The sequence below is a fragment of the Sapajus apella genome, unplaced genomic scaffold (assembly GCF_009761245.1).
Source record: "Sapajus apella isolate SASKATOON/1434 unplaced genomic scaffold, GSC_monkey_1.0 scaffold16, whole genome shotgun sequence".
NCBI classification, from domain to species: Eukaryota; Metazoa; Chordata; class Mammalia; order Primates; family Cebidae; genus Sapajus; species Sapajus apella.
In genome coordinates, this window is record NW_022436956.1 from 27,956,416 (window position 1) to 27,983,294 (window position 26,879).

Here is a 26,879-nt window from a genome sequence, read left to right on the forward strand (position 1 = left end):
CCACCCTTAAGAATCTTTCTGGGTCAAATGCTGCTAAGTGTAGCATGAGACTGTTGTTTTTCTTTATTTCTTTCCTCTTTTCCCCAGCCCTCTCCTCCTCTATCTTTTTTTGAGCAGCAAGTACCCTACCCCTTTGGGGTGGTTTTATGAGAATATAATTAAAGGACAATGGATTACATTGTCATCTATGTGTCCCTTTACATGTGAACACAGCAGATGATTCTTCTCACCTTGATATTAACCTTAATAGTTAGTTTTACTTATACAATTGTACAACAATATGAAGTATAGTATCTCTACTCTTATTTGCTGCTAGTCTTTCTTGGAGAGAGCACCTTTGCCCTCTTGTAAAAGAGGGGGACATGTTAAGAGAGAGAGTAGACAGATCTCATTCACAAACACAAACATCAGGTTAAACTAGCAGGTGAACAGTGTGAAGAGAGAGAGAGAGAGAGAGAGAGAGAGAGAGAGAGAGAGAGAGAGTGAGTGTGTGTGTGTGTGTGTGTGTGTGTGTGTGAGATTTTCTAGGTTAGGGATCCACAAAAACTTGCCCTAGTTAAGGATGTACCAGCTGCTATACTTCTTTAGAGAATTTGCTTTAATATTATATGTGCAATTCCTGTGAATTGCCAGATTTATGTAAAGATTGACTACAGGGAGAAATTCTTCATTCTTCCATCAGGATAGAGCTCTACTCCAGGGAATGCTTATGCGGATATTGCAGATTTTCTTGCTGGAGTATTAGATGGATGAAAAGAAACTAATAAAGAGTTTTGACCTGGAAAATGCAAAGAATTTTGGAATGAGGACTGATTGTTGTTTTTGAATTTGACAGAGGTGATTTTTCTTCAACAACTGCTCTGAGAAGGATGAAAATTAGGCTAAATGAGGCAACATAAGTGAAAGAGTTTATAAATAGGATTGCTTTATGTGAAGGGAAGACATGCACAAACAATTACTTTACGTTTAAGTGTAAAATAGTCACTGTCTTGACTAAGGTAAGAATCTGTTTTTTTGTATGTTTTTTTCTGGGAGTCTTTCCCAATGCCTTATCAATCTGAGTGCGTCGTCAGGTGCCTATGCCAACTTCACAAATAAACCAAGTATATTTCTGCATTTTTTTCCAGTAAAAGAGTGGGCTTTAAAGACTTTATTGAAATACAATATATTTAGCAGGGCTAGATTTGAGGGTATGAGTTTGTGCAAGTTTCTTTTCCTAAAATCAGAGCACAAACTATTCAAAGTATTTGTATTGCTTTTGCTAGCTGTAAGGCTTTTTTTTTTTTTTTTTTTTTTAATGGAGAGTAGCTATGCTTCATTTTAAAAATGTTAATTCTAGTATAAACACAGCACTCTTCATATTGAGAGCTTTTGAACTCTACTCCTGAACAGAAACACAAAGGAAACCCTTGAAAGCAATGCAGATGTTGTACTGACTATATCTAGGCCTTGTTTTGTTTATAGTTTAAAAATCCGTGGGAAAATAATGATCAAAGGCAGGGTATAATTCATACAGAAAACTATAAGACCACTTCATCTGGCTAGATTCTGTAAAAAGCCTTTGATTCAAATGGTTCACACAAAGAAAAAATGTCCCATAGGTTCAGAGTTCTTTCCTGCAATAAACTTCCACTGTAAACAGGAAGGCTCTTGGGCCTCTTATAAATTTTAGAGGCAAATGATACTCATTGCCTTGCACTCAATAATTATGACTTTGAGACAAGAGTTGGAATCATTAGTAAAAAGTTCTGATTCTAAGTTCAATATGAAGTTTATTTGCCATTACCATAATATTTATTTGTGCAGCAGTAGTTTATTGAAAGAATGTGAAGGATACATGCTATTTAGTATATTTAATGGTAACTAAATGCTATGATTCTAAAGAACTTGACAATTATATCATCAGTACCAAAGAAGAGAACTACGAATGCCAAACCTTTATGCTGATTGATACTGTGCAGCAAAAGTATTAAACAGTTATCCCCAAGTTAGAATAATGTAATTTTCATTGTAAGTTAGAAAAAGGGGCTAGTAAAACTTTTTAGCAAAATTGATGACTTTTTATGATTAAAAGTGTAATTTGACCCTAATTTTCAATGGAGACAAATGCATATAGAATTAATTGAAGTAATGGGGAAATCAATAGTAGATGCACCATATAGTTTAATAATAATTATAACGGTTATTATTTTAAAAGAAACTTCCTCTGCAGGAGAAAGAAAATACACACACACACACACAAACACACATTATAAATATATATATATATATACACACATTATAAATGTATATATATATATTTGTATATAATTTGAAGGGGGAGTGTCTGAATGATAGTATATGCTTTTCTGTCTTTAAAGCCCATTTAGGATCTGGAAAAAAGGTATGTCTCTGAACCAGTCTGAGTGGATTTTTACAAATGAAACCTCAAATAGCATTTATATCTAAACCCTCACAAACACTTGGGAAAATTTAGAGTTAAAAGCAAATTTGGGTGGGGTTACAGCACAGGTTTTACGGTTTTGTTTTGTTTTGATTTTTAAACACAGTCCACACAGACCCATCTGTCTTCACATGAAAGGACCAGTTCTTTGGAAAAAATGCTTTGGCTTCAGATTCACTGGGGAACTAAAGCCAGAGCCCCTGAATTTTTCTCTACGCTGATGAGGGGAGGTAGGGAGGGTGCTCATCTACTTTATTGCAGGGGAAGTACAGCCGGTGACCCCTGTTTTGGGATACTCTCATTTGCCCCTTCTTCCCATCCCTCACTCTATACTCAGAACCAGTATGAGGCTTTTCTGGGACTAAGGCAAGGTACAGAGGGGTCAGGAGGCGCTGGAAGGACTGGTTTGCAAAGAGGTAATCTTTGGAATGAAGCTGCACAGCTGAAAGCGCGCGACAAGAGATGCCTGCGCTGTGGCGAGTCAGTTTTCCGGCTTTGAGAAGCCTTTATCCCTACTCCTCTTAGCTTTCTGAGCAGCATTTGCAGTCAAGTGCAAACAGATCGCATATTTGGCGCAAAGAGCCCTGAGGATGACGGATGTGGGATCATTCCCCGGTTTCCCCCGGGCCAGGTGCTAGATAGTTTGAGGAGGAACTGTTCTCCAGTTCTCCACGCCTGCAAACGGCTGAAGGGAGCAAGCGGAGCTGTCCAGCACTAGTGAGGAGCCGGCGCAGCCGGGAGCCCCGCGCTCAGCTCCGGGCTGAGGCTCAGCAACAGCGCTCTCGCCAGAGCAGACGCTGTCCTCACTGCCGCCCAGTTCTGGGCTCGCTCCGCACCCACGCGGCCTCGCAAGAAGCGGTGAACGCAAGTCTCCAGGAGCTGCTCCAGCAGGATGGGCGCCAACATGTTGCCCCCTGCCCTTCCCTTCCCATGTAAGCGTCTCCTCTGGAATGGGCTGGCTGGACGCTTGGCCTTTCCCTTTCGCCTTGTAACTTCCTAAATAAACTCGGAGAAAGGACAACGTGAACCCTAACCCTCACTTCACACTGTCAGGCTTCCCCAAGGTGTCTCTAGGGGGAAGTCTGTCCCCCCACCCCGGAACCCTTCTCCCCACCAGCACCTCCAGGGCCGGTGTATTCCCCAGGGCCCAGGATAAGGCGTTTGGGGGTTGGGGTCCCTCAGTCCGATCCAAGCTCCTGTGTGCACCTCCTCAGAGCAGGGAGGGCGCGCAGAGGACAGCAACGAAGTGTCCTCCTTGCTCCTGAAACGTGGCGACAGGCGAGGCAGAGACTCCCAATGAGTATGATGGCGACACGTGATAGTGGCGGAGGGAGTGCATGGGGGGGCGGGAGATAAAGGGAGAGAGAAGGAGGGAGGCGGGCAAGTGGAGAGAGGCGGGAGGAGAGGGGCGGGAGCAGAGAGGGAAAGGGGGCGAGACAGGCGCGCAGGCGGCAGAAGCCTCTGCCTCCCTTCCTGCTTGGGCCGCAGCCCTCCCCGCCCCGCCGACCACGGTCACACACTTGGAGCCTCCCCGTGAGCGGGAGCGCGGCGCACGGCGATGCGCCGAGCCGGGCGCTGAGCGGCGCCGCTTGAGCTGCAGCAGAGGCGGCGGCTGCCCCCAGCCCAGCCCGGCGCTGCCGCCGAGCCCGGGCCACAAGGTGCGGAGGCACCCCAAGTTCCCGCCATGAGCAGCTGGCTCGGGGGGCTCCGCGGCCCCGGGGACTCCCTCCCCGCCGAGCACGACCGCAGAGCCCAGTGGCTCCGACGCGCTTAACGCTGCCGCTCGCGGGTCCCGCCACCGCCGCCGCCCGTGTCCCCGCCGCCGCCTCGGCCGTTGCAGCGCCGCCGGCAGCATGTCTCGGAGGAAGATTTCGTCCGAATCCTTCAGCTCCTTGGGGTCCGACTACCTGGAGACTAGCCCGGAGGAGGAGGTGGAGTGCCCCCTGTCTAGGCTCTGCTGGAATGGCAGCCGGAGCCCGCCTGGGCCGCCTGAGCCCAGCGCGGCGACCGCCGCAGCCCCAGCCCCGGCTGCTTCTGCTGCCGCGGCCGCCGCCACGGCCGGGGCCAGGAGAGTGCAGCGCCGGAGGCGGGTTAACCTGGACTCGCTGGGCGAGAGCATCAGCCGCCTGACAGCGCCCTCGGTGAGCAGGGGGCGGAAGGGGGGACTGCCTTTTGGGGAGAGGACACGGATCCGTAAAGTTGGCGCCGGGTGAGCCGGGCGCGAGTGCAGAGCCCGACCGCTTGGGGGCGGCCCGGCCTCCCCCTGCCCAGCCTAGGGTTCCAGGGAGTCTGGGCTACAGCAGATCTCCTAGGCTAGGGTGGAAGCGGAGACTAGAGCACTGGGAAGGAGTAAGATTCCACTCCTTTGAGGTCTCCTGATTCGGGGGCCTGTCTGCCCACCTCTAGCCTTGAACCCTACTTTACCACTGTTCCCCCTGGACAGCCCCAGTGCTGCTTCACAACCCACCTGTTTTCTTTCCCCTAAACTTTCCCAGGCACTGTGATTGCAGTTCGGTTTCCCTGTCTTTCATCCTGTTCTCTAGCATCCCAAAGGAGCCCCAACCCCTTCCAGGAAACCCTTCCTCCTCTTATTTCCCACACTCTCTTGGTCTTAGCATGACCTTCTCTGACATCTTGGAATTCCACAGGCTATCTGCATTCTGTGTTGCATCCTTTTTCTCAGATCTTCAGATACTTTTTGCCAGATACTTTTCTGAGTGTGCCTTCTGATGAAGGAATCTCAAATCTCGAGTTCTCCCAACCTCGTAGCTGTTTTTTTTTTTTTTTTTTTTATCGGCTAAGCATTTATTCTTCTCTGGATAAAACTGGTGTCTGGTTTTCTTCTTTTAAAAAACAAAAACAAAAACACAACACTTTAATTTTAAGTCCCAGGATCCATGTGCAGGATGTGCAGATTTGTTACATAGTTACAAAATGTGTGCCATGGTGGTTTGCTGCACCTACCAACCCATCTCCTAGGTATTAAGCCCCACCTGCATGAGCTATTTAAACTGTGCTATGCTTCTTGCACCTGTACCTCATCCTTTACCCTCTCTTCAATGGATTCTCTAGTGCTTTCTCTCTTATTTTTTGATGGATTCTTTATACTAGGCTGTTTCTAAATATTTATGGAGAGAATGAATGCCTTCCTACACCTCTCCAACTTGTGCTCATCTCGGGATGTCTGTATGAGCAGGTTCAGGTGTGCACCAAACTCCCCCTGGTTATAGGCATCCTTCCAGAATACTCCTGCCTCATTCCCACCCAGGCATTTCAGCTACCCTTGGCTTTTACCTCTTGCTGGAATGCCAGACCTCTGATCCAGTCTTTCCCTGACTGGGCGAGCTCTGTTTTGAAGGAATGCACTCTATTGCAGACAGAATTTGAAAAGGATTCAGTGTCAATCCTCCCCAGTCCCATCTTTTATCCTCACCCTGACCTTGGAGAGCTTTAACTCTTCCTGACAGCACTTTTACCTACTCACCCCTAGGACTTTTACTTCTTTAGAGTTTCCAGAATGAATCTGAACATTGATCTTGTTTGATTACTGTTGAGTCTCTCTTTTGAGGTTACTACTGCAGTTGATGGTAGGAGGGACCGAAGAAGGACTGGAACCCTGAGGGGACCGAGTACTGGTGCCGGGCAGTTCTTCAGATATTCTTGTGGCACTTGCATTAATGGAGAATGATGTTTTTCTTTTATGAGACCTGACTGAAGACATATAAATTACTTATTACGTTATTTATTTTGAACTAATTTAGTTATTAGGAACACATATTGAGAAAGTCCTCTTGCTCTTCTTGTGTATTTTTCTATTTGATGTATATTTATGCCACTTTTTCTTTAGTGATAACCTAGAAAACAATCCTCAGGATACGTTGGCTGCTTTTTGCTGTTCTTACCTGCCAATATTTCCCAGGCAATGTAATTTTATGAATTATTTGATGTGGCAAATTGTTGAATATAATTCTTTATAACAGGAGTCCAGTGACCCCAGGTATCTGTAGGCTTGTGTCACTACCTAAGGCAACACTTGTGCAATTTTAATAGTTATTCAGTACCACAGATTCTTATTTAATGAAATGATTTTGCTAAAGATAATTAGTTTGTGATTAGTTTGGGGAGAATTGTTGATATAACCTTGGAGGGATTTTTTTTTTTTTGACTAAGAATTAGAATTTACAAATTTCTAAAAAGTAATGGCAATGCCTCTGACAATGTTAATTTAAACTATTTTCAACAACTTACATCAGGAGTAGATAAGAGAAACTGAGAACTGAAGTATTTTCTGCCAGAACAAGAGGGAGGAAATAATCTCTGATAGTTACTTTTATAAATCAAATTTAAATGACTCTGCCTTTTTGCTGGATGAAAAGAATGTATCCAGAGAATGGTTTTCAGAATAGGCAATTTGAAAATAATTGTGAAGATCAAATAAATGCAACAGCTATGTATACTTTCCACACCATAATTCTTTTCTGTTATGAAAAGCATCTGTCAGGTGGATGCTGAGAACATACAGGTGAGTACAGTATAAACATTTCGACATCATAACACATGTGTAGAAAAATTCTCCTTGATTAACCATATCACCAATAGACTTAGTGACAAAATAAAAGAGAGAAATTATATTTCAAAGCAGTGACTTATTTCTGTGTGGTCCTTACCTTATTTTCTTTTATTTGGCAAGTTAGGACACTACCTCAAAAAGTCCCAATAGATTCATTTTTTGACATTGTCAGGATGTCACGGAAACTTCTTTGAATATACTTCAGAAGATGGATTATGTCCTCTATTCTCTGATTAAAGCTGAGAATATATATATATTTTTTCCAACTGAGCCATTACCAGAGCATTTCTAGTTGGGAATTTCTAGCTGTTTTGAGTCTTGTGAGCTTTCTTGCATGCCAGCACGATATACTTCAGGAGAAACTGTGCTTGCTATGGAAGCTCCTGTTTTCTCAGTTGTCTAGTCATGGAATGTCTCAGTCACTTGAAATTTCTTTTTCATTCAGAATGATTTGCAAATAAAAAATGAAAATGAATTTAATAAATACTAGAACATTGCCAAGTATTAAACTAATTATTTGACCCATGGGATATCCAGACTTATGTTTTGGACACTTAAGATGCATTGATGTTGAGTGTAAAGATTATAATAATTTATACTACTATTTAATAATGAAAGTAAGTTGCATTGGTGAAATTGAAAAAAACTTCCAGAATTCAGGATACCTGATTCTAATTTTGCCTTGAGAAACTTGCATATCTCTGGACACATTACTTTAAATGTCTGGGATTTCCCAAGCTTTGGATAGACTGTGATATTGGCATCTGAAAGGAAAACATGGCATATATTGTAAGTTTTAAAACTTTTGAGGAAAGTAGTTTACTTTTCAAAATAGGGGCACCAAAATACTATTTAATCCACCTAATTACTTAAAAATATTTTAGGATCTATGTGGCAGGTATTGTGCAGAGCATTTGAAAGGCAAATGCTGAGCAAAGCCTGTCTAGTCTTTGACTTCATGGGACCTCTTTAATCATTACCTTTATTTTAATGAAACTATATTAACAGAAAACATAAGAACTTCAAGTGTCTTGGATAAATCTAGGGGAAGCTTTATTTATCATCCACTTTGGGTAGTTTTGTTCACTGTGAATCTCTGGGGTGTAGCCAAAATAGCAAAAATAACCCTCCAATTAGCTGGGCATGGTGATCCCAGGTACTTGGGAGGCTGAGGCATGAGAACCGTGGAGGCAGAAGTTGCAATGAGCTGAGATCAGGCCACCGCACTCCAGAGCTTGGGTGACAGTAAAACTCTGTCTCCAAAACAAAAACAAAAAAATACCTCAAGCCCTTAAGACCTGATTGAAGATGTATAAATCATTTATTACATTCTTTATTTTAAAATAATTTAATACTTGGGAATACATATTAAGAAACAGCTGGGGATTTCACGTCAAGGGTGAACTTAGCAACTCATTTTTTTGGATTTTATTCTTATTAATGAGAGTTGCTTAGTTACTCTATCACTGTGACATCAATTTTGGGTTTGCAGGTGTCATCCTGTCAGTGAAGATAGGCCACTAGAGTCATATAAGGGCAAGGCTTCTCTAGATTTCTTGACAGAATGTTGCAAGTGGCTTTGAAGACCTCAGAAGCTTTAGAGAGCAGAATGGCAGGAATAAAAACTAAGTAACAGAATTGGAAGAGTGGCAAATAAAGAGAGGAAAGTGATTTAGCTATGGAGTTGTTCAAGAAACAGAGACCAGTGAAGAGGAAAAAATGAAGGAGGAAGCTTAGATTCAAGTGACAGAAAAGCATAAATTATTTTGGGGAAGAAAATTATCTTAGTACATGTTGAGGAAAGAATGAAAAGACATAAACTACATATTTAGCTTCTGTTGATATTAAATAAAATGAGCTTTCTGACATGTATAAACCCTGAAAAAAAATCCTTAGAAAGTATGAGTGTAACTAACATGTAGACAATGAAAACTGTACAAAATATATTTGTAAGGTAGGCTATTTGACAAATTTAGGTAGTTTAATTAAAGCATTTTAAATTGGGGGCTTAATTTGAGGTAACAAAGTCATAGAAACAGATTCATTATAATTATAAAATTATATAAAATACATTCTAATTAACATTTTCACATTTGTTGAAAATAGATACTATAATCTGAAATTAGAATTTAATGGTGATCTATTGACTTTCTTTACCTTATCCCTAATCATTTAGAAACAACATGGCAGAGTTGAAAGAACAAAGTTTTAGAGTCCGACAAACTTAAGTTTGAGTAATCCTCTGCTGAGCCCCTTACTAAGTGTGAGTCCCTGGGAAAGCCAAGTCTGCTCTGAGCCTTAGTTTCCTCTTTTGTGAATTAGAAATAATAACTACTTTGTGGATTTGTTATGGAATTCTTGATCAGGAGTTATTAGTTCTTTGTAAAACTTCCCAAACTCAATAGATGATAGTTTCAGGGTGAGATCCATTCATTTTAACTGAATTGGAATGCCTCAAAGTGATCTAAAGTTTTTCCTTTTTTTCCTCAATAATTCACTCGCTAATCACCTAATTGGAAGAGTTTATAGAATGGGTTAACAGATGTCAAAAAAAAAAAGGTGATAAGAAGCACTTTAGTTGGCATAGCCCAGACAATCCATTAAAAAAATTAGAACTGGAGTCCCTTTTTGGCTCCCTGCCGAATTCATGCATGTACACAGACATAAACAAATTGCAGATTCAAAGATTTCCACTAGATTACTCAATGCTATGTGGAAATATGAAAACTACTTTATAAATTCAATAAAAATACAAGAACATATTTATTTGGCAGAATGTAGGTATTTCATGATAAGTTAATTTTAAATTAGAAAAACAGTTGTTAAAAGAGAAATAATTTATTTCATTTGCCTGAGAATTCTGAACATTCTTCATCTACTGCATTCAAACTAATCTATATGTGTGTTCAAAGGCCTTGAGAGTGAGATGCAACAGTTACAAAGCAAATGCTGTTTATATTTTATGGTGCTCTCTTTTTGTTTGGCTATTAGTTCAATTGCTAGGCTTTCTTTTTCCTTTTTTTTTTTTTTTTTTTTTTTTTTTGAGATAGAGTCTTGCTGTGTTGCCCAAGCTGGGCAACATCTTTCACTTTAAAGGTAAGTTTTGACAATAAGAAATGACATCAGTGATTATTAGGTTTGAAAGTAGAGGTCAGAAGTGATTATATGTTCCTTTTTAGTGTATAGTTTATTTACCTTTTTTTTCCATTTATTTTATTGCATTTTAGGTTTTGGGGTACATAGGAAGAACGTGCAAGATTGTTGCATAGGTACACACGTGGCAGTGTGCTTTGCTGCCTTCCTCCCCATCACCTACATCTGGCATTTCTCCCCTTGCTATCTCTCCCCAACTCCCCACCCCCCACCATCCCTCCCCTATTTCCCCCCAACTGACCCCAGTGTGTAGTGCTCCCCTCCCTGTGTCCATGTGTTCTCATTGTTCAACACCCGCCTATAAGTCAGAACATGTGGTGTTTGACTTATTTTATTTACCTTTAAGGACTCTGAGATACATGGGTGAAGTACTTGAGTGCTATTATATATTTTTCCCATCTATGTAATCATCAGTCTTTTTGTTTAGTTTTTTGTCTTGTTTCCTCTTTATACAGAGCTGTAAGTAAAATACAAGAGCTGAAAGTAAAATAAAACATAAGTATTTTATTGAATATGATAGGAAAATAAATGCATTATCATTTGACATATACATTGTTGTTCATGAATTATTAGGAAGGTATAATTTTCTTTTGAGATTTCACACATATGTAGTCACATAGACAGGGAGTATATTTGCAAAGGCTATCTATTGAGCAAGTTTTTTTCACAGGCCCTTTATTTGATGGATGAGCCAGAGAGTTAGTTTAAAATGCAGTGCCACTGTCCTTGATATTGTATGTTTAACTAGTGTTTAGCACAGTATGGTTGTTCAATAAAATGCTCAGGAGGGCCGCATGCAGTGGCTCATGCCTGTAATCCCAGCACTTTGGGAGGCTGAGGCAGGTGGATTGCCTGAGGTCAAGAGTTCAAGACCAGCCTGGCCAACATGGTGAAACCCTGTCTCTACTAAAAATACGAAAATTAGCTGGGCTTGATGGTAGGTGCCTGTAATCCCAGCTACTCGGGAGGCTGAGGCAGGAGAATCGCTTGAACCAGGGAGGCAGAGGTTGCAGTGAGCCAAGATTGTGCCACTACACTCTAGCCTGGGAGACAGAGCAAGACTCCATCTTAAAAAAAATAATAATGCTCAGGAGAAATGGATAGATGTTTTGTGTTTGATATTTTTTTAGTGCGTAGTATATTTGGTTCCATCAACCAAAATATTTAGATTTTTCGTACAGCCTGTGATAGACATATTCAAGTGTGCAAACCTGTTTGAATTTTGCTTATACCTTAAAGCAAAACTTCAGAAGGAAGTCATTTTAGAAAAAGAGCAGATAGAACAGTATCTTCCTTTTTGGACTCTCCATTATGTAATATTTTAGGAAGTTAGGTAAATGTAATGACTTCTCCAGTCTAGGTTACTATTTTTTTTCCTGCACAATTCTCTGTCAAACGAGAAGACACGTTTGTCAACAAGTGGGTTACTGTTGCCAAAAATGCACTCCTAGGAGGTGGAAATGACTTAATTGTGACCCTTAAACATCACTTCAGGCCAGGGTCTGAAGATCTAGAATTACGTGTTGTTAGCTCAGACTTCATATCATTGAGGGCTAGAGTCATTTAGGAGGTAGAGCAGGTGGAAATATCTCTGAAGGCAGGAAATTTGCTGAGGCTGTTGTAGGGAATTGAGAAAGAGTAGACATTCTTACAAACAATGAGAAATCACTCCCAGGGTAGGCTTTGTTTGAGGCTTATCAAACAGTTCTTCATTTAATCTAGTAGCTCTCAAGCTTCGTTGAACCCAAGATGTACCTGAGGAAAATTGTTAGAATGCAGATTCCTTGGCCTCATCCTCAGAGGGTCTGGTTAGATAGTTACATGGAGGAGCTATATTACGTTTTGAACAAAACTCCAGGTAATTGCTCAGCACGCTGAAGGTATGTCTAGTGGTGACTGAATTCCATACCTTGAGGACTACTGAGCAGTGAGCTCTACGAGCTGATTTTTGGAAAGAATGATCCTGAAAGTGGCCTCCTTTGGGATTAATATATCCAGACAACTATTACCTTAACTGGGACAGGGAGAAAGGTGGTGAATTGGCGCTATTATCCACACATCCTATGGCCATATCTTTTGTGGTCAACATAATCTTATCGGTTGTATGGTAGAAGGTATTTGAGGTTTTACCATTTGTAGCTTTGTTATCAGTGGACTCTGACCACTTTTCCTGACAATGTTTTGTTAACTGGCCTATGTTGATATTCAGTAGGTCACATATCATTGCTCTGAGTATCTTGTAGCCCCTTTCACCAAAACAAAAACAAATATCTGAAAAGGCTGGGGATTGTAAAGAAAAAGAGGGTTGTTGTGAGGGTGAAGTTGACATTCCCATCAGCATTTGTGTTTTCTAATGCTGAGAGTGAGATTGACACACTTCTCAAATACTCCATCTACTGGTTCATTTTGGAGGAATGACTTGTTTACATGCCAATGAAAAACTAAAAAGGTAAAGGGAGAAAAAACAGATCTGAACGCTAGAATTTCCTTTTCTAGAAAGAAAACAATAGGAGGTTCAAGTATCAGATGCATAGGCCCACCTCTCAAACCTTACCCCAAAATATGACATAAACGTGAATGCTTGGTAATCTCTGCATCCTTAGTCATTCTGCCATTCAGTGGCGAAGTTGAGTGGGGGTCTAGTTGAACTGTCCAAGGAAATAAATGGTGATCCAACATTTTAAGAATTTGTTTTTGCAGACAAACTCTAATAATCTATCATGTGTGGAGGTCACGATGTTACCTTAATTTAAGTCCATAAAGTCCACTTGACTCCTTTTCCATTCACTGTGTAGCATTTGTTATGTATGAGTCGACTGGCCAATGGCAAATATCAGAATGTTCTAAAGTATGCTTCCATTCCTTGTTGCTTTATGTCTATGCTTCTTCATACATGAACCCTCCAACTTAATACTGGGAGAGGATGGTTTTTCTGACTGTCTTTATGTATACATGCACACACACATGCACACATATATCCTGATTTCTGTCACTGCATTTCTTCCCCTATAGAATCCTTAGTTATTACTTATATCTCCATTATGGGACTTACTGTATGTACCTTGATTTTGGTTTATTCTACCTCTTTAAGATGGAAAACATATCTCATTTATCTTTGCATGCCCATGACTAGTAGAGTATCTGAATTACAAAGGCACACAATAAATGTTTGTTAAAAGAATGAATAAATGATTGAATAAGTTTTTGTGTAGTTTGTGGTATATCTGGTACTGCTTTTTTGGCTATAATGATTTTGTGATATTTTTTATGAAGATTAAATTCTGTGATGGCATTTCCAATTTCCTTACTCTCTTTCTCCAGATTTTGTGATTTTTAATTGATTATTTTATCTGACTATTCTGTATGTAGCATTTTCTCAGACATAAATAGGAATATAGTTATAACATTATTTTTAGAATGCTTTAAGGTTTTCTAAACATTCTCCTACCTGACGTTTTATTTGAACTTCATAATAATCTGTAGATTTTATGCAGATTGCCTCTCACTTTGGGAAGTGTCATTATCTTAAAATGCCTGTAGACACAACAGCTATTTGGGGGCACTGATGTGCTGCCATTTACAAGGGTGTGTATATTATCTCCTAAAGAGATGTGTATCTGAAGATAGAGAGACAGTAAATCTATCATGCTATGTTGTTCACTTTATTTTAGTATTAAGAAATCGTGTATTACCAAATATTCTGTTAAATGAAATTTTACAAACCAGCATATTCATAGATCTATCTTACAATAATCATTAGAGGACACAATAGTGGCACAGGGAGGGATAGTGTCCTTGAAAAAAGTATAAAGTTAGAAATTGCTGATTTAAAGATTGGGGAAGAGAACTGATCATGAATAGGAAGAAATATTATTGCGTGTTTTTTTCAGGGCCCCATTGAGTTTGGAGAGAATGAATCAAATTGGAAGGATGAGTATGACATGCAGAGGTATAAAACAATGGTAGTATTATTTATACACTGGATGGCCTATATGTCAGATTGAGCTTGAGGTGTTTGGGGACAATCCATTGGAGTAGAGGGTTATGTCTTAAGAAATAATGAGTTACTGTCCAAATGGGAAAAACTGCAATAATCCAAAGGCATTTCCAGTTTGAACACCGATCTGATATTAAGACTACTTTGAATATATCTAGAGCGTTCCTTCACTATTCAGTTCACTCTGTTGGAATAGTTGATTTGTTTACCCCACTTCTAAACCAGAATCAGGTAACCTGGTAACTAGTTAGTCTTTAGGAAGCTCAGTTCTAATTAACTGCTTGATTAGTATTTACATCATGCTTTCAAAGTTAGGACTCATCCTTGAAAAGCCTAAGGATATTTAGCTACATCATTCCTGCATTTTTTATGGTTCCATTTAATAGTTGATATACTGTAAGGTTTTCTTGGCTCAGACTTGATATATTACTTTCTGAGTGTAAGATAGTCTATAGGATTTAGAGTAGCAGTGGCCACCAAAACATTTCATATTGGGTTGGAGAGTGCAGTAGCTATTTTCTTAAAAAGGTAGAAATTTGTTCTGGTGAGTCAAACATTCTAAGTGAGCTATTGCATATGCAGAACTGATTTGTAAGAGAAAGATGAAATTCAATGAAATACACTTAAGAGTTAAAGGATTTTAAAATTGTTAATCAGTCCTTAATAATCCCAAAGGTTCTCCTGTGTGTTTCAGTGCTGCAGTGTTGTCCTTATGAGTATTAATTATCACTCTGCTATAGATGTGTGAACATCCTGGTATGGGCAGTGTTTTAGATAAGCAAATGCTTGATTACAGCAAACTTGCTCTACACAGAAGCACTGAGGAAGTAAATGGCGCTTGTGTTCTGATGAGGTTAATGTGCATACCATTTCTCATATGCCACCAGGGAGTCTCTTAGGCAAGGGAAAGATAATGTGAGTAGAGTTTAACCTTTTTCCTATCTTTTAGATTTCTAGATAATTTGGTGAATGTGCTTGTCTTGTTTTCCTTGAAAAATGCCTATCAGCTTGTATGTGTATGTGTGTGCAAGTAATGGTCGGAGGCTGATCCTACAACTCAATAAATGCTGCATTCTAGTTTTTTTCTAATTTGACTTTGGGGAAATAATTTTCATCTCCACTTCCCATCTCTGAAATCATATCTATCTCACTAATCTCTCACTCAAGAGTAAATATGTAATAAAATGTAAACAGTGAATGGAAGACATTGTGTTTACTATTATTCATGACTTCCCTGTACTGCCTCACTTCTTCTAAACCAAAATATTTTTTCAGAGTCTTTAACTCTTTACATTCAGGAAAAGAGGAGATTTGTAGTCTGGCAAACTCTTCTGGTTATCTTGTTTATCGCTGGATAAATTTGCCTCTCTGAGGGTATTAGAGGTTGTGTATAAAATGAGGTTAACAGTTAATAGGATTATGAAGATTCAAAGTATAGTAATGCCTAGCACGGTATTTGGACTATAGAATATGATCATTAGATTCTGGTGCCTTTCTCTAACCCCTTCTTAACAGTTATCCTGATACCTTCAGTTACTTCTAGCCACAATCTCTGGCAAAGTTTCTAGGTATTACCTTTTGTCCTGGTTCCTGTTTAGTGCTCTTATGCTTTTTATGGGAAATAGTTCCAACATTTTTGGGTATATGACATTTCAGGGTTATTCTGTAGGGGCAATATATTTACAAAAGATGGTCTCTTTCAGAAATCTTAAAAACAAATGTGATCTTACCAGGTTCTTGGTTATTCAATATTCACTTACCTCTCACGTTCATTCATTAATTCAGACAGCATTTATTATCAGATGAGCACTTAAAAATTTATTTAGCTTATACTCCATATACTTTAAACACATGAAGTGGAGGCTCTGAGAAAAAAAAATTGACATTGTCATTTGTATATTTAAAAATGTAAAATCACACCTGTAATCCCAGCACTTTGGGATGCTGAGATAGGAGGATTGCTTGAGCCCAGGAGTTTGAGACCAACTTGGGCAATATCGTGAGATCTTGTCTCTACAAAAATCTGTAAAATTAGCAGGGCACAGTGGCGTGCACCTCTGGTCCCAGATATTCAGGAGGTTGAGTTGAGAGGATCACTTGAGCCCAGGTGGTCAAGGCTGCAATGAGCCATGATCACACTACTGAACTGCAGCTTGGGTGACAGTGAGAGGCTGTCTCCAAAAAAAAAAAAATGTAAAATCACATTTTAAAAATTACCAAATTATGTCCACAGCAGCTATTGTCTGCCCTTCTGTCTGTCTCTGCCCCTTATTCTATGTTGACTTTTCCTAGTTGGGGATGATGTGAAGGACATATGGTCAAAGTACAGTACAGTCTGTATCTAAAAAGATCAGTTGAAGCTATAGTAATGATGATGATAATAATATTAATAATATTGATTTATTGAGTGCTCACCATTATCAGGCAGTGTGCTCAGTGTTCTACGTATTTTATTCCATTAAATACTCACAATGGTAATGCAGGGGTGATGCCTTACTGTCGTCATAGGACATTAACAGAGAACATCAAGAGCCTATGTCTCTAACTGTATCTTGTGGTATTCTAATTTATATACTCATGGTTCTTCGATATACTCCTTGAGTATACCAAACAGGCATCATTTTGCCTCAGGACTTTTGTCCTGTTTCCCATGTCAGAAATGTCCCTTCTCTCAAGATTGGCTCTTTGTTAGCTTTCAGCTTCCAGCTCAGCGTCACCTCATCAGGCAGTAGCTCTCCCACACCAGCCATTCTCTATCACATCACTGTTTATTTGTTGTTTTCATCGTAGCTTCACCATCAGAAATTGTCTTCTTATTTACTAGTTGACTTGTTAGCTGTCTTCCCTCATTGTAATTTAAGTTACACAAGGGAGGAACCTTGTCAGGTTTGCTCACTGTTGGCTTTGCAGCACCTAGAGTAGTCCTAGCTACTACTGTAAATTTACATATAACTTTACAATAAAGTTATATAGAGGTAGCATCTCTATATAACTTGATTGATGTATAGTGTCCTTTCAGAGAAAGACTTAGAGCTTTGAAAAGAAAGAGGATAATTAAAAATAACTCATGGGAGACGGGAGAAGGAGAATTGACATGTTAAGCAACTGCTATGGAACCAGCATTTATCAGGTGCTTTTATAATATGTATCACTAAATTTTCAAAATAATCTCATAAGAAAATTTTGATTCAGAGAAGTTGAATAACCTGCCTATGATGGCAGTTAATTATTGATGGAAATAAGGTTGGAATCTTGTTCTGTTTAACTCCAAATCTCATATGTCTTTCAGTGTTTTATATATTTCAAGCTTTGGTGAATGTGGTGGACATTGTACTTCACTGCCTAGATGCCCCTTTAGTAACAAGGGACTTATTCCTCTAGATGCTGGCAGTACTGTTGACAATCAACCCTCAGTCATTAGTCCTCTCTATGTATTGCCTTGCCAGAGGATAGCTGCTTTGCTCAAAGTCATGCCCCATTCCCACCACTAATCAGCATGGGTTAAGAAAGCTAGGCCTTCTTGCTGTAATTTAGGCAACTCTGAGGTCAGAGCTCCATGTAGAGTCAGCTGAGACTTCCATTGGGACTTCATCATAGTCCATCTTCTCCCTGTGGCCAGTTCTGCTTTCTTCTTTACCCTTTCACAGTTGTTGATCCCAAGAGCACTCCCTAATAAGTTTGCTGTGTGCTAATCTCCTCCTTAGAGTCTGCTTTCTGGGGAACCCAACTTGTGATGGTGAGTTTGAGAACTGTCATGGCATTAACAAAAGTGCAAGATTCAGCAATGGGAAGGTGGCATATGGGAGAAATATAATGATAGATTTGGATTTGGATATTTTGAATTTAGGTAAAAATGATTAGCTCTACACTGTGAGATCTTTAAGGGTTTGTATTACTGAATCACCAAGCTCAGTTCAGTGCCTGCCAGTTGATTCAATATATAGAGGATTGAAAATATGGGATGGTAATCTGGCTAAGATCTTGTGGTTGAAGATAGTTACAGTAGAGGTGATAGCTAGTATCTTGAAAATTGACGAAGTCTCTGAATGAGACAGAAAAAATCAGAACAATAGAGAATTAGGGAGAAATATACAGAAAGAATCAAAAGAATAGAGGTGTCAGGATATTTTTGTGTGTTTGCAGGATGGGAGGGACTGGGGAGCAGCTGGGAGCAAGGACTCAGTGGTTGATATTCACAAAATAATGAAATTTAAGGATGGTCTTTTCAAATCCAGTATGAGTAAGGATGCTAGTGGCCTTAGAAAAGCGATGCCAATCTTGCAACTGAGATAAAGACCTAATTAACTAAGTTTAAAGAGGGAATATGTGGTGAGTAAACAAAGGATGTTGTGGGAATACATCTCTGATTGAAGATGTTCGATAAAAATGGAGAGATAGCAGCACCTGTGAGGCCTAATCTAAGTTTATTAGAGGTGGAAATTCATGTGTGAAGGTAAAAGATAAGTAAAAAACTGGAGATGGATGAGATAGCTAAGACTTGATCAAGGAGAGGCATTCTCTAACCCATTTCCTAAGAATGACGACACTTCTGTATACCCAAGGGGAGTGCAGGAATATGGCATAGTGTGAGTACGGTGCAAAGGCTACTGCCATATTTTGGTTTTATTCATACCTAATTTACTACTACATTCTTGTCTAGATTTTACCATTATAACTTAGTCATTGGTCAGTAATTTTGTGTATCTAGCAAGTATCACATTTAAATTGCCATGTAATTTGCAGTTCTCTCCCTATATATTAATGATGGTAGCTGCACTGACTGTGGGATGTAAAATCAGGTTGAAGTGTCATTAATTAATTCTTCAGTAATTTTATATTCGAGTCATGGGGAGTACATTTTTTCATTTCTATAATCCATTGCTTAAATAACTTTTGGATTGTTTTATCAATAGCTTTAGACTTTTCTTCTATCCTAAAAATAAGCATTTATAAGTTGAACACTATGTGGTGGGAACTGTTTTTTGATTTGTGTTTGTATTAGCTTATTTTATTATAAAAGTGTTTTATATGCATATATGTAGTTATAAAAGTGTATATATGTGAGTTGTATACGTACACACATACACACACACAAACTTACACTCTCTCTGTCTCTCTTATTTTCTCCATGTCTTATATGATTTTGTTCAGGGTTAGAGATCTTTTTGACACTTTTTTGATACTGGTGGAAAGGTCGCTAATGGAAGGAACTCTTGAGGTATTAGGAGCCAAGTGAATAGAACTCTATTTTGTTGGTGTATTAAATATATATTATACTGTTGACAGGTAGTGTGGAAGGTAAAAATAAGGCCAAATAGGACATACATCATCAAATTTAGCTTCTTGGCTTTCTTTTCTTTTCTGGGTGAATTTTGATCAATTTCATCAAGCAAGGAATTTTATCTATTTTATATATTGCCAAATTTTGTGAATGCAATATGTCTGGCACATTGTGGTTGGGCAATTTTATTTTATTTTTTTTTCTGAGATGGAGTCTTGCTCTGTCACCCAGGCTGGAGTGCAGCGGTGTGATCTTGGCTCACTGCAGCCTCTGTCTCTAGGTTCAAGTGATTCTCCTGCCTCAGCCTCCCTAGTAGCTGGGATTATAGGCACCTGCCACCATGCTGAGCTAGCTTTTGTATTTTGAGTAGAGACAGGATTTTGCCATGCTGACCAGGCTGGTCTCGAAGTCCTGACCGTAGGTAATCCACCTGCCTCAACTGTACAAAGTGCTGGGATTACAGGCATGAGCCACTGCATCTGGCCAATAAATATTTTTTAAATGAATAAATTTAGAGTGAATGTAAAGATACTTATTTTAAGTATACTGCACAAATGTTGTAAGAACCAGAAAAGATAAGGAATGCAAATGTACTTTAGAAAAATAAAATCAACAATAGCAAAAACAAAGTAGAAAAACAGAGAATATGAAAATGTAAATAATTATTATGCCCTGTTATTTTAATTTTTATTATTTCATATATTTATTGTGTATTCATGAGCCAGAACCTCAAATCTATGGAACAAAAATGGTTCCAGTCATTAGCAGAATTGAAAAAAAAATTTTCCTTGAATGTTTGATCTGGTATACCAGTCAACTTACATTATATACTCTAGGAGGAAAAAAATAAGTTCTGTGTACATGATCTAACTATATTTTTAGGAAATCAATAGTATTTTATTAAACAGATATTTGTTTATGCCAGAGATTTGAGATGTCTCAGTTATTTGGAGAAAATACTTATAATTCTATGTCCCTACCTGCTGCTCTGCCACCAATTTCTTGCAATTCTGTTTCAAACATTTCAGGAATGAAGTTTCAGAAAGATTTTATCTTTCTTCTAACTTCTTTCTTGTATTAAGTCTTCCCAAGAGAAAGCAAAAACTTGTGGAAGAAAACTTCACATTACCCCTTCAGCAAATTTAAGAAAAACCTGTCATTGTGCTGGTAAGAAGCTTATCATCTTAATTCAGTAGGTTTATGTAGATCTTAACAAAAGAAAAGAAATATCTTACTTAAATGACTGTTTACCAAATTCTCTCAGTGCATGGTCACTGTGAGTCTGTTTGTCTTCTTCCAATTTCATTTTTTCCCTTGTTTAATTGGTTTAATTTGTTTATGAATCATGTCTGATTTTAAATGTTGTCTTACCAATTATTTGCTTTTTGGTTTAGGGAGTTTATATTCTGAAAAGGAAAGGATGTAGAGATTCTTACAAATTGTGTTTTTATCATAATATTTACACATATACCTGTTTATTTTATTAAAATATTTGAAATATCTATATTTATATCTATGTATTTATCTACCTGTCTGCTATTGATTATATAGGGTAGAAGAGAGGAAGAGAGATGACCCTGTCATTGGATTCTTAATTTAAAAGTACCATGTAATAAAAATCTGGAGTAGGCATAATTACCGTTATTGTATCTTTTTAAAATTTGCCACAACTAATGAAAATGTCTTTTACTTCCCTAACAAAAGAATCTGCCTCCAAAGGCATTATTGTAGGGAGTGATAATGATGAGATGATTGTGTTGTAATGGAACAGAGATGGTGGGAAAGAGTAAATCTTAGCTACAGTCTATTGTAATTCCATTTGTAGCTTCAGACAGATATGAGGGAGTTTCTAGTGTGGAAGCTGGAGAAAAAAGATTTATTGTTTTCACCTGATATAAAGATAAGTAACTGCTTTGTGGACCTGACAGTGTTTGCAAGCTATAAAGTCTTTTTCTCTTTTTCTCCGTGTTAACTTATTGCCGTTATAAACACAATTCAGAGAAAACCAGTCTTCCTCTTTGTTCTGAATTAGATTCTTTCTCCAAAAGTGTACTTGCAACGTGTAAACCTAACTTTCCTGCTGAAGGAGAATGGGTGGGATTCCTCTGCAGCTTATTGTAAGTGGCTAATTATATGAATTGTGGTGGATGAGGCTGCTCCCTGCAGATTCTCTAAGAACTTAGGCACTTTATCTCCTTATTCAGCTGCATTCTTGGGTTGGGGGTAAGGGAAAAATGGAAGGAATAACATATTAAAATAAGTTGTAAACGTAATTTTCCACCATCAGTTTAGCTCTCTTGACTATTTAGAAAAAGCCTGATAATCTAGGTGTCAAACACCTAGTTAAATATAAAATTATTTTGATTATACCAATGGAATATATCACCTTAATGGTGCTAATGACAATTATAATGGTAGAAATGAACAATTCTATTGGACATGTAATTGGAAAAAGTATTTTACTACAAATTACCCTAAGAAACATACTTTTTCAAAGAATATATACTAGTAAGTCACTTTCAAATACAAGTCAACAAAATATTACCAATTGTATAACTATAAAATGTGAATCCATTAATAAAGATCTACAAATAAGATCAGAACAACACATATTTTTGGCCATTGGATAAGGTATTCAGCTACTATATGTGATTATAAATCCACAAATCTTATAAACCACGTAAAGATGTTATATGATATCAAGAAAACATCTTAGAAACCTAAAATAACAAAGTTTATTATGGTTTTGCTCTTCCAGAGTGACTAATAGAAATGAATCACGGGCATATTAAAGTCAAGTCTATCGGTTTCTGCCTTGGTATTTTGTACTAGTTCAACCTCTGATATATTGTGGATTAAGGTTAAGAAAATGTTAAGTAGGGACATTTACTTTTAGAAATCCTTATTCTCTCTCTCTCACTCTCTATTCCTGTATCAAAACCTCATGCCACAAAAATCTGCTGGGAAACCCTCCCACCAGATAAATTGTACTGTGCACATTTTAAGTACCTTATGTAAAATTATTAATTCCAAAGAAACTCCCTTGATTTTAAGGACCTGCATAGGGGTTAAAAGTAAGTTTTTTGGAGGAACACTGGGGTTGTGGGTGAGATGGAGATAGCTCTCCTGGTGCTAAAATCAAATCTAGTGTCTGACCCCACAAGACTCTGCCATGTAGTGGTTAGTATACAGCAGTGATGCTTCTGGGATCTCTGAGTCAGCCATCTGGAGATCTCCTTTGCAACAGTAAATTATTTCATGTTCTTGGTCTGTAATGATAACATGGATACATTGGGAAGTAAAAACAAAATATTAATACATAGCATTTTTGATGATGTGGCATTATACTTTTAAATTTTGGATTATAAACTGTTTTTATTTTAAAGAGCTATTACTGCCACTTTAGGGTTCATTTTAAATAAGGCTCAGGACCAAATGTGGCTGATGTTGTCCTTATGTTTTATAATGCTTAGAGATTTCAGAGATTTTGCTATTTATATGGATAATCTATGAATTAATATGTGTTGCGCTAATAATCCATGTCATGTACTGGATTTGCCTTGGAAATTCCAGTTAAGAGTCCTTATGCATGCAGGGAAGTTAAAATGGTTTTAGAAGCTGGAAAATATTAAGTAATTTCCAATCAGTGCCTTGTTTTCAAGCATTATAACATCAACATTCCCTGTTATTTGGTGTGAAAATGTGCACATGGTTACTTACATAACTCGTGCAGTACTATGTTTGACAGATATTTGTAAAGCTTAAGGGAAGAACAAGATATTTAAACTGATGTAATATCTAGGAAGAATTTGAAAAAACATGATGCCATGTCAGAAACATTTCCTCTCCTCTGTAAGCAGCTGTTCCCAATATCCCTTTCTTATTCACATCTTCTCGCTCTCTCCTTTTCTGAGTTACTAATTTTCCATTAGGTAATGAGACAAACAGATGGCCAGCAATACTACGTAGTTTATAGATTGGTTCTCAAGTGAGCAAGTTTTGAGGCCTTTTCCGGGAGGCCTTTGAAAATGTCCCCCACAGCAATTCACATCATGATGGCCATTTTGTGATAAACAGCTTATTTTGATTAGTTTTTAGAGTAAGCAGATTTGAAGAGAATTTTGAAAAGCCAGCGCTTTCCCCAACTATACTGTTTTTTTAACACCTAAAAACACAAGGCATTAGTGACATCACCGTTTTTCTTTCTTTTCAGTTTTTCCCACCTTGCGACTGTGAGAGGTTGATTTGCCGGTCCATATTTTCCATACAGAAAAACCAGTAGCAATAAGTAACATCTGTTTAGCGTTTCCAAAGCATGTTTTTCACATACATACATTTCACATACATTATCCCATTTTGAATCACCCACTTTAATTCACAGGAAGTATATGAGGTAGGCAGGACAAGGATTCTTGTTAGGCCCAACGTAAGGGTGAGGAAACCAAGGCTGAAAGCTGGTAACCACCAGCATTTTAGTTCCAGGTTCTCCGATTTCAAACCTAAGCTCTTTCTACCATGCTATTATTTCTCAGGATAGCCACAAATAGTTCTACCCTTAATATACAATATTGTTTAGGGTGAGCTCCCTATGTTGCCTCCCCTATGGCTCCTGCTTTGTTGACTTGCTAAGGCGTGGCTGGTAGTGATTTTCTTGGGCCTTACTCCTCTTATCAGCTGTTTAGTTCCAGACGATGCGATGAGTTTACACAACATAGACCTGTGTTAGAAATGATGAAGGGCTCTTTATTCCTCAGGACTCTGCCTCTAGGCTGACCTAGTTTGCCTGTCCACTGTCATGTTTGTATGCTCCAGGCTTCTGTGGATGAGGCAGCTATGAGCAAAGTGACAAAAGCCACTGATACTGCCAACAGCTTAGTTTATGCTGCAAAGTGCTGGAAAAAGAATGACATTACTTGATGTTTGATTTCTGAATATGAAGGAAGTCTTGATTATCAGATAAACAGTTACATGAATAAAGGTATATATTTCTATATGTTGTATATAAACTATGCATACCAATATATCCATGTGTCTTGGCATAATTTATTAGAAGGAATGAGGAAGCAATATAATAGTTATAGAATAGAGTGATAACTAGGTTAAAAACATTTGGTAGTTTAGAGTTAAACTAAAAAAGACTTTTTATGTTATGTAGTATTAATCTTCTGCCTGCATTTTTTTTTTTTTTTTCAGAAAAACTGTGATTATTCTGTATCTCTAACTTAGGAATCTAGTGCATCATAGACACTGATGATGTGGCAGTCATTATCTGCCAAACATCTGCCTAGTAAGCATGTTTTATATCCGTTTGGATCATCAGATTATAGTCAACACTAGATCCAATTACATTCAGACCCTTACTGAGATTTTGTTTTCAAGAGAGGTGGAAGCAATAGAGCCAGGCAGGACCCACCCTGAGGAGTATTTTGAAGATTTCTACATGTCTCAGCATTTGAGACTTTTAAAGTCCATGGACGTGTTCTTGTCAGTGCCCTGAACTAAGCAGACTCTTAGCCACTGACTGGCTAAACAAAATGCCCATGGCACTTCGGTTGGCATGTGAATAACGATTTACTTATTTACAATGAGCAGTAACTATAAAATGTGTCTTATTACTCAAAATCTTAATGATCAACACATTTCTTACCTGATGAGGCTATGTGAGGAACCAAATCATAATTAGAAGTTTGCTTTAAGCCATTTAGAGTAAAGCAAAATTAATTTCGTGCCAAGTTCTTTAATCCAGTTTATGGAGCTTTCCATCTGTAGGGAAGGACTTGCCAGTGAGAAATGACATTCAAGGCCATTCATAAGACTCATTTTTAGTTAAGATGGTTGAAGAATTTTTCTTACTTTAGGAATAATCTTTCTCAATGTGACAGAGGGCCCATATGCTCTTGAACAGTATTGGATATAATGTTTCATAAACAATTTCTCTACCCTTCTTTTTCCTATGGGTTGCTGTCTCTAATTTTACCACTTCCCCCATATCTTCCCTGTTGGTCACCTTTAGATATGTTGTTTATATTGTTCAGTGGTCTACTTTGCCTGGAGTGAAACCCAGGCACGTGACTGGAGCTAATTCTGTGCCACTGGTTTACAAATTATTGTTCAAGTTAGTGCATTTAGGATTGACAACATATCTCTTTGTTTTATATGTTAATTTTACAATTTTACTGTCAGGCGGAAATATTGTTTTCCTTATTCTCGGACTTTTGTTGGGAAATACCTCATTGAAACTCCCAAGTACTGGACACAATAGAGAATTCTTTGGAAATACTCAAATTGAAGCCACAAAGATGCCTAAAAGACTAGAAATGATTTCCTCACATGAGATCCATTGCTATCTGGTAGGTTATCTGTGAGCTGAGAAGTCACTAATTAACTTTGCAGCATTTACTAATTGGCATCTTTGGGCTGTAAGGCATGCCTGGCAGCAGTCCTAGATGTTACACATGGTCAGTTTCGTTCAAGTTAGCAATTTTTTGACTGCTTCATGATCAAGAGATTTATACATTGAGTTGAATCATCACATAACACATATTTGTGTAATACTTTATAGTTTTATTTCATTTCTCAGGGCTTTCAACAGCCCTGAGAAATGGTTATCCAGGAATTTTCCTATTTTATAAAAATTAAATTGAGATTCAGAAAAATAAATCCTGTATTAAAAATCACACAGGCTAGCCTGGAGTTAATCCCTTTCAACTGTAATCTTCTCTGCTGTTGGTGAAGATAGAACAATGTATTTTAGCTTAGAAGGGCAGGTTAAGGGATTGGAGGTTTTGGAGGTAGTCAGACCTAGATTGTATTCTGATTCAGACACTTACTACCTAAGTGACTTTGGGCGAGTTTTTTAAACTTCTCTGGGTTTCAGTTTTTCACATTTCATCAAACTGGGGTAATACTTCTAACTCTGTTGTAGGATTATTTTGAAGATCAAATGACTGGATGCATGTGACATGTAGGGCCCAGTGTTGCACTCAGCATGTTGCCAGTTGCTATGACAGTGTTTAACCCAGAAAGCTTCCCCTTTTTACACTTTGAAGACTGAATCAGCCCTGTGCCATCTGTGAAGTTTTGTTTGGGTTAGGGCTTTAAGACAGAAGTGATGTCTACTTAAACGCTTTTGCTATACTATGATCCATTTTCCTGCGAAAATGTCTAGAAGCAGTGCCCTCTTGTCTTATCATCAGTATTTTCATTCAGACTGAGCCAAATTGGCCAGGATGGTGACCAGTGAAGCATGTATTAATATCTCCTAAAATTTCACTATTAAGAATTTAATGAACATACTGAAACTATTTAAGTAATAGGGACACTGTTTACAGTTTTGGGAAAACAACAATCTCATTTTCATTCCCTCAAAGACAAAATAAAAGGAAATAAGGAATGTCATTTAGATACATGGAAGTATTTCCTAATGGTCACCAAA

General features: G+C 38.3%; 1 protein-coding gene across 1 annotated transcript in view; it reads left to right on the plus strand.

Annotated features, from left to right (window-relative positions):
- The first annotated feature begins 3,896 nt into the window (after positions 1 to 3,896).
- GUCY1A2 (guanylate cyclase 1 soluble subunit alpha 2) overlaps positions 3,897 to 26,879 on the plus strand; it is a 325,706-nt gene continuing 302,723 nt past the window's right edge. The window contains exon 1 of the mRNA XM_032285701.1: positions 3,897 to 4,584. Coding sequence (XP_032141592.1) covers positions 4,297 to 4,584 — 288 coding nt within the window. The 5' untranslated portion in view covers positions 3,897 to 4,296. The remainder of the gene's footprint in view (positions 4,585 to 26,879) is intronic.